The sequence below is a fragment of the Nicotiana sylvestris genome, chromosome 9 (genome assembly GCF_000393655.2).
Source record: "Nicotiana sylvestris chromosome 9, ASM39365v2, whole genome shotgun sequence".
Classification (NCBI taxonomy): Eukaryota; Viridiplantae; Streptophyta; class Magnoliopsida; order Solanales; family Solanaceae; genus Nicotiana; species Nicotiana sylvestris.
Window position 1 is genome coordinate 182,619,392 of NC_091065.1, and position 8,404 is coordinate 182,627,795.

Here is an 8,404-nt window from a genome sequence, read left to right on the forward strand (position 1 = left end):
TCCTTATTCTTTTGCTATAGATTTTAGATTGTTCTTTATGCTTTTCTCCTAAATTACTGTCGGTAAATGATATTTCTCTGCAACATGTCCCCCTCCCATCTTTAATTGTCTATTTCTGTTTTATTTTTCCGCTGTATATGATATAACTGCACAAGTTTATTTGGTAGTCTGGTCCTAGCCTCGTCACTACTTCGCCGGGGTTAGGCCAGACACTTACCAGCACATGGGGTTGGTTGTGCTGATACTACACTCTGCACTGTGTGCAGATCCGGAGCGGCAGCTTTTGGACCATAGCTTTGGGTGGCTGCCTTCAGTCCAGTCGGAGAATTCTAGGTAGTCCTGCAGGCGTCCGCATGCCTCGACGTTCTCTTACATGTTTATATTCTATTTTCATTTACTTCAGAAACAGATTGTATCTTTCTTTCCAGACAATTGTTTGTAGTATTCATAGATGGTCCGTGATATTGTGACACCAGTTCCGGATAGAGATGTACTCGGTATTGTCGTACTTGTTTTTGGCTAAGTTATCAGATTACGTCTTCCGCATGTCTTTAATTATTGTTAATATTTCACTGTTGATCGTATGTTGTTTTAAACTGTTAAAAAGGGCTAAATAAAAGAGTTAGTGAATCTATAATACCCGGCTTGCCTAGCTTTCACGAGTAGGCGCCATCACGACTCCCGATGGTGGGAAATCCGGGTCGTGACATTGTACCATGTATATATAATAAAAGAACAACTTGCTATAACATGGATCAACCAATAATTGATGGTACATGGCTTAGTTCCCTGTAATGTTTAACACCTCCAAGAAAAAATGGGAGAAGTCACTGTGGAACTGTTCTAACATTTACAATATTTGCAGATTCTAAATAAATGGAAAAGCGATATTAATTAATTCGATGATAATTTATCGTCTTGATAACATTTCAGGCGTTAACGATGAGAAATCATAATGGTATCCTGATTGCATTGGAACAACTGAAACTGCTGGCAAACTTGGCAAAGGCCTAATAGCTCCTGTTGCTGTTATTCCATTCATTGGAGCTACTGGCATTGCAGAAAACATGCTGCAATATTTGAAAAAACAACAGGTTATTACCTCGCCGTATAGCAGCAGTAAATACAGTCAGATCTCTCTATAACAGCCGTCCTCTATATATAATAAAACTTCATTATAACGGCCAAACCTTTTTGGAACCAATTTGTCATGTTATGTTATAATATATGTTCTCTATAATAACACTTCGCTATAGGAGTAAAAAAAAATCCAGATATTAAAGAGAGGTTTGACTGACATCACTGGTCTACTTGTAATGGGAAGAACTGTGTACTTCTTTCTTCTCCCATTTCCAGGTTTAACCCTCAACCCCCCCTCCCAAAAAAAAAAAATTGTCATATTATTATAATATATATTCTCTATAACAACATTTCGATATAGCAAACAAAAAAATGCTCAGGACGATGTTATAGAGATGTTTGACTCATATCACTAGTTTGCTTTTAATGGAAAAAGCTTTGTACTTCTTTCTTCTCTCATTTCCTGTTTTAAACACCCCCCACCACCCCCCGCCCCCCCAAAAAAAAATAAAAAAATTATCATCATCTCTCAGCTGTTGATTAGGCATCGCTCGCTTTAAGTATAGATTAGGCTTTAAATGGTGGTTGTTAAGGTTATTAGGTTGTTTTTTATGGTAGCGGTTTTAACTTGTGCATAAAACTTAACCTTTATACAACAACCAAGAGCCAAATTTTACCAAGTTAGCTAAAGAAAGGTAAATACACATGGTCTAAACAAGAGGTGAATGCGATATGCACACTTAGCAAATCAACATAATGCTTCGAGTACCTGGGGTTTAGAGCATAGGCTGATGGCGTAGATGCGTGTAAATGTTGAGCGCTTCCCATCTGAATGAAAAAAGTTGAAGATAAAAGTAAGAGAGAATTCTTGATTTAGGATTTAAAAAAACTCATTATATTCAATAGGCCAACCTGCTTATTTCCATGGACCTGATAAAATTGCTGGTTTCCATTTGAAGCTTGATACATGGTTTGAGGACAACTAAAATGCTTTACTGTAGTAGGCACCAGAGGAGGCTGCTGTGGATTCAGCGACTTTTGTTGCTGCCAACGGATAGAAGTAGGACAATCAGTGCGCTATTACATGAATATGATCAGTATAGAGAAATCATGCAGAGAATTGGGCAAAGGCCTTTTAAGAAAAACACATTTAACCTTATTAGCGCCTAAGTTGCTCGAACTCGGGTGCAAATATTGATCAAGCGGAGAATCCGAGCAGGAGATAAAAGGAAAAGAACTGACATAATATACAAGGTATTTCATTTTCTTCAATTTTACCCTAGGCTTTGTTCTAATTTCCGAAATCATTGTATCTGCCCCAAATTTCTCCGTCGATTTTGTTCAAAGTACTCAAAAATGGTTGACTAGATCCGGTACGGATCCCGCACCCACGTCGTGTCGACACAGGTGCGACACCAAAAGTGAAGAGTCCGAGCAACTTAGATTAGCGCTGCACATAATAACACTAACTTCCACAATCTTAGGAAATCAATCTAGAGAATCAATGTTAACTACTTCTCCCGGACTTTACTAAAGCTAGTTATATGGTGTTTTTTTAACATATGCACTTGCCTAGAAAGGGGAAGAACAGTTAAGTATTAGCCTAGTGATATTTTGGTCTATCTGATTCCTGCGCGAGGCACTAATAAAGTAATAATGATTGTTATAACTTGCGGATTTTCAACTCTAACTGATAATGTTAAAGGAAGCACCTCGCCGAAGAGATCCATTACCTCATTCTTCACATTTTGCAAGGGGTTTTCTAAGACAGGCTGGGTATTCCATTGAAAATCTTTTATCAGTTCCTCAATTCCTGCATCAAATTTGTTCTTGTTTTCTATAACAGTAGAACGGGCATTCTGCTCGATTACTGTTTTTGCGTCCCCCGCTGCATAATTTGTAGACAAAGTCAGTGGTGAAAAACTCAAGCATGTTAGATCAACAATTCTAGTCAAATTAAAAGAGGTAAAAGCTCTCAGGAATAAGAAGTAGCAGCAGCAGCAGCAGCAACAACAACAACAACAAACCAGTGAAATCCCATACGTGGGGTTTGGGGAGGATAGGTAGAGAGACTGTTTCCGAAAGACCCTCGGCTCAAGAAAGACGAACAGAAACAGTAAAAAACAAGCAATATCAACAAAATAGGGCCAGAAAGATAATAACGACACAAGGAAACAGTACCAACAAGCTGTAACAATAACAAAATACTAAGAAATCGAGGTGAAAGATAATAGGGAATAAGCAGCAGAAGCATAATTATTTTCATGTTAGTCCAAATAAATATTATAGTTAGTTAGACATACGTTGGGGCACTCCTATCGAATGTGTCTTTAGAACAGATCCATTTCCATTTGGGTCAGCAGCATAGTTGTTGCTAGCTGTTGATACAGTTGGGGAGAAATTCGCTTCAGGCTTTGCTTTTGCGACTTGAGAGATTGACGGTACTACATTCTGAAGAACCTTTTGCTGGGAATCAGAAGAAACCTATTAACCATATCCAAACATCAAATTCCGTATCAATCTAAAGTATGAAGAGAAAGTCGAAAACTTTAGATATTCAGACAGCCGGGGGGTTACATTAGCCTTTTGCTTTGCTTCTTCCACAGCGGCTACTGGTTTTGCATTCTGAACAACTTTTGGCTTAGGATCAGCGGCAATCTGTTCAGAACATTGACCAAAAAAGAGTTTTATCTACTGATACAAGATATAAGGTACCGGAAAGACTCTAAAGGATCATCTAAATGTGCAGACAGAGGAGTTAGAAAAGCCGAAATAAAACATCATATCCAAACAATCTGTCCTAAATTGATATAATGTTAATGCAAAATTTGTTTTTATTTTAGCTAATAAAAGTTATTTATATCATAACTATTCAGAAGTATCGATATAATTTACTTATTAAAATCATATCATGTAGCCAACCTGTATGTGATCAATGCAGTAGCTACAAAATGAAGGAAGCAGTGGAGGCGACCTGTAACATGCACTGGAATAAAATGCATCTAAATACTTCGAGCGAATATATACAAATCCAGTAAATCAACAGAACCGACGTATTTACCTGCTTAGGTAATTCAGGAGGTGCAATATTCCGCTTGATATACACTGTATCCCCGTCAGTCCCCTGTTTACTAGCCGAATTATGTTCTCCTCTGACACGAGGAGATGCTTTCACATTCCCCTTTCGTGGTATCCATCTTTTCTCCACATATCTGGCAAATTTACAGTGGTTAATAAAGTTGATCTTGAAGTGGAATATTTCCAAATTCAGGTGAAGAAACTCATGACTTGATAACAATAATAGTAAGATAATTTTGCGGAACAATCAACTGTGATATCATACTTTGATCTGATAAAATTTTCAATACCAACTCTGCCGGATTTGGGAGGCAGCTCGGCTTCCCAATAGCTATTTGATTTCTGATTTCCCATTGCTAAATGTAAGAAGAAATCAAGTTATTAAAGAAGAAGAAAAGACTGCTGAAAATAGTTAAGAGCCAGAGGAAAATATTGTTGGCTCACTTTGTATAAATGCAACCTGCTCGGGAAGCCAGGTGTCCAATGTAGCAGATCGTACCTGCATCACGATAATGCATAAGTTCCATTGAAATGTTATGAGAAAACTTATGGAATATTGAGTATCAAAAATTTTAAAAATGAGTCGGACGGGCAAAGGGCAGTCCGGTGCACAAGGCATCCCGCGTTCACACAGGGTCCGGGGAAGGGCCGCATCTAAATGGGTGTGATATAGACAACCTAACCTAATGCAAGCATTAGTGGCTGCTTCCACAGGCTCAAACCCGTGACATTATTATGCAAATAAACAGAAATGGAAAAAGTTAAATGTAGTTCGTGAAGATGATCAGTGGTAACGAGATAGCACCATTAATCATCATTCTAACACGTACAAGTGACGAGATGAAACCAAGTTGAAGCAGATAATATGTAAAAGTTAAAGAAGGAAAGTGAAGTACAAGAACTGTGAAACAAGACCTTTGATATATGTACTCCAAGACTCCTGTGAACACCAGAACAGTGTAAGCATATGAAGATTCCCAGGTTCACACTAGCCCATCTTGGACCTCTGCATAAAACAAGTAGTCAATAGAGTGCAAGCAACCAAAATGGAGTTTAAGCGTATCATTACGTCTTTCTCGTTCACATTATGTTGGGTGTGTGAACAAAGTCCCACATGGAAAGTAGAAATGAAAAAGAATCTACTTATAAGCTGTTAGATACTCTTAGTGGTGTGAGGTATTTTGGGAAAGATCATACTAGCTTAGCCCAAAGACGACAATATCACACCATATTAAAAGTATATTTGGGCTGTTTTAGCCCAACACAATAAGCTACGGATAGTGATACTCAAAGGAATACCTGCTTTTGCAGTCGGCACATTCTCGATTCTCTGGCAATTTAAGTAGTCCCTCAAGTATCTGTGAGAAGGATACAAGAAAAAAGAATCATTTTCTTATAGAGGTAGTAAAACTTAAGTGTAACAATATTAGTTCTTTTAAGTTTAATGGAAAAAATATTTAGAAACTGCTAGCTTCTTGAAAGGTAAAAACAGAAATATTTTCAAATACAGCCACATTTCAAATTCAAGAATATGTCTGAATGCTATTAAATTCGGCTCAATGGCTCAATCAAGTATCCAGAAAAATATTCAGCCTCAAATTCTCTCTCTGTGTTGTTAATAAAGGACTAGCCTAGTTTAGTGACTAGGAAAATCCACCTTTTCCCAAAGCAACAGCAGCTCAAAACAACACTTGATAGCACTGCAGTCAACAAATCCACACTCTCTCAGATCAATGGTAAAGAAGTTAGGTGTTGTTTTAATGTCCAAGTGATGCTGCATAAATGACATCTCGCTAGAAAATTTTTCCTTCGCTCTTATTTCTTCCGATCAAAATGCTGCTTTACCCTTACCAGAAAGCTTCTGTATGATATAACTAACAATGGCAATACCTTATTTTCCATGCATGCTTTTGATATCAAGCCAAGTAATAATGCAACTTTTCCTGTTTCGGCGATTTTTGTTCATATATTGAATACTCAATTTTAAGTGAACTAGACCTGTTACTTATTCATAATTCAGACAAAATGTTTATCAGACCCAACTTTTCTTGTTTACGTGAATATAATTTTCTTCTCTTTTCTCCCCTAACCTGCTTTTGTTGAAGTCTCATAGCTCACATAGGCCAAAAAGCTGAGCACTAGAAAGGGTAGGAAAAAGAGAGACAAAATTCTGAAAATGATTGAAGTTCCGTTTGCACCTAACACTACTATTGTTAAACAAGTAAAGAAAATCCTCAATGACCTTCTCAACTTATACAGTTGTGTACAGCCACAACATACTAATTTAATACTGTAACATTTATTGGTGATAGCACCAAACTTGACATGAATCACTACTCAGAAGTAGGGGCTAATTAACATCAAACTATATTGCTCGGACTCTCCGAAAATGTCGATGGGTGCGTGTCGGATCCAGCCGCTGTTTTTGAGAGTCCACGCAACGTAGACATCAAATACATTGAAATCTCATCAAATCTCCAAGAACTTATATACAACAACAACAATAATGAACCAGTAAAATCCCACTAGTGGGGTCTGGGGAGGGTAGTGTGTACGCAGACCTTACCCTTACCCCAACGACCCACTAAAATCCCACTAGTGGGGTCTGGGGAGGGTAGTCAAGAACTTATATACTTAGTGATTTTTATTTTTTTAATTCTTTCATTGCTAGAGCCTAAAATGAAAAAGAACCCAAAATTCTATAATTTATATTGTTGGTTGGACAGAGAAGTTAGTATATAATGCTAAACCAACCTCAGACATATCAAATGAATAAGACCTGTATTAATCAATATCAGTTGAAATACAGGTTGGACACATACATATGGCAGTCTGTCAAGGAATGAATCTAAATACCAACCACCTATTTGTCAAGTAAAGTCAAATACCAATAAAGCTAAATTTTTTTGCACACAAGCAAGTGAAAATTCTCCAAATTAAACAGTCAATATGAATAATTATGAACACACATTCAATACCAGAAGAAGGCCAAAATCCACATCTTTTTCTTCTACTTTTTTGTTTACTTCAGAACTTCATACAGAAGCTGTTTTATTGAAACCCCATTAAATTTAAGCAAGAAACTTAATTTTTGGCAATCTCATAAACTCGAAAAGTCCTATTTTTGTTCGAACCAACATAATTCAAGAATCAGGATCAACCCCAGAACAGAAAATACCAAGAATGATGATGTGTTATAAGCATGTTCTATCAAATTAAGGATTAAATTTACTTGAGTCTCTCCCTCCGTTTCAATTTATGTAGTGTCCTGAAAGTTTGATTGGGCACAACATTAAAGAAAGTAATATACCTCCGAAAACTTGTGGTCTTAAATACGCTTTAAATTGTTGTGACTATAAAAGCATACAAGTTAAGGTAAAACGATATTTTAAAGTTAAATTATTCTTAAATATATAACGGTTACATCCTTTTTCAGAATTTCATAGAGAAGTTGTTTAATTGAAACCCCATAAAAAATTAAGCGAAATAATGTCTTTTATACATAATTCAAGAATCAAACAACCCCAGAAACAAAAAAACACCAAGAACAATACTGAGTCATGAACATACTTATATATGCTCTATTAAACTATGGATTAAAATTTACTCGACAAATCTAAACTTGGGTTAATTCTGACGAAAAATATTCTTAAAACATAAAACAAAACCAAATTTAAAGGGAATTAAGGAAGCTAAAGAAAGTACCTTCATATGTTTAGCATTAAGCTCCTTTGAAACTCTTGCTTTTTCATTCATAGTGGAATTCCAAAAAAGCTATAATTAAAACTCTCTTTACTTTATTTATTTCTAATATTGGAGATATATATATGAACTGGTAGGAGAGAATCTATGCCAAACTGGACGTGAAGATGAAAGAGAGAAAGGAGAGAAAGTAGAGAAGAAAATTTGAAAGTGGAGTCGTTTTTTTTTTTTTTTTTTTTTAATGAATAATAGTAATAAAATAAAATAAAAATTGTATAGCCGCTTTTAAAATCATAGCCTAAAAAATATTTTTTTTGCATATATATATATATATATTCTATATGTTATTATATATAAAAATTATATAAAGTTTATATACTTTTTCGACTATAAAAAAATAAATTATTTTTTGCGCATGTTAAAAGTGATAATACCCAATAAAAAATCTTATATTTCGGCTTAGTTTTGGAATGTTGCGTGCATTCCCGCGTGGTAGAGGCCGTCATTGGTAGTTATTCTTAGTTGGAATTTCCATGCATAAGCT

General features: G+C 35.9%; 1 protein-coding gene across 2 annotated transcripts; it reads right to left on the reverse strand.

Moving 5' to 3' along the window:
* Positions 1 to 723: 723 nt before the first annotated feature.
* Positions 724 to 7,998, reverse strand: LOC104214330 (ADP-ribosylation factor GTPase-activating protein AGD5-like). 2 transcript variants are annotated; one of them, XM_009763981.2, is made up of 12 exons: positions 7,864 to 7,998; positions 5,458 to 5,516; positions 5,074 to 5,164; positions 4,603 to 4,657; positions 4,424 to 4,514; positions 4,142 to 4,292; positions 3,658 to 3,738; positions 3,384 to 3,564; positions 2,814 to 2,968; positions 1,993 to 2,124; positions 1,850 to 1,908; positions 724 to 1,070 (listed from the first exon to the last, which is right to left on the reverse strand). In XM_009763981.2, exons 1-12 carry the CDS (start codon positions 7,912 to 7,914, stop codon positions 911 to 913), a joined length of 1,266 nt encoding a protein of 421 aa, XP_009762283.1. In that variant the 5' UTR covers positions 7,915 to 7,998; the 3' UTR covers positions 724 to 910. The 2 variants fall into 2 exon arrangements, with proteins under 2 accessions (XP_009762283.1, XP_070012793.1); XM_070156692.1 differs by lacking the exon at positions 7,864 to 7,998 and adding an exon at positions 5,816 to 6,068.
* Between the last annotated feature and the right edge of the window lie 406 nt (positions 7,999 to 8,404).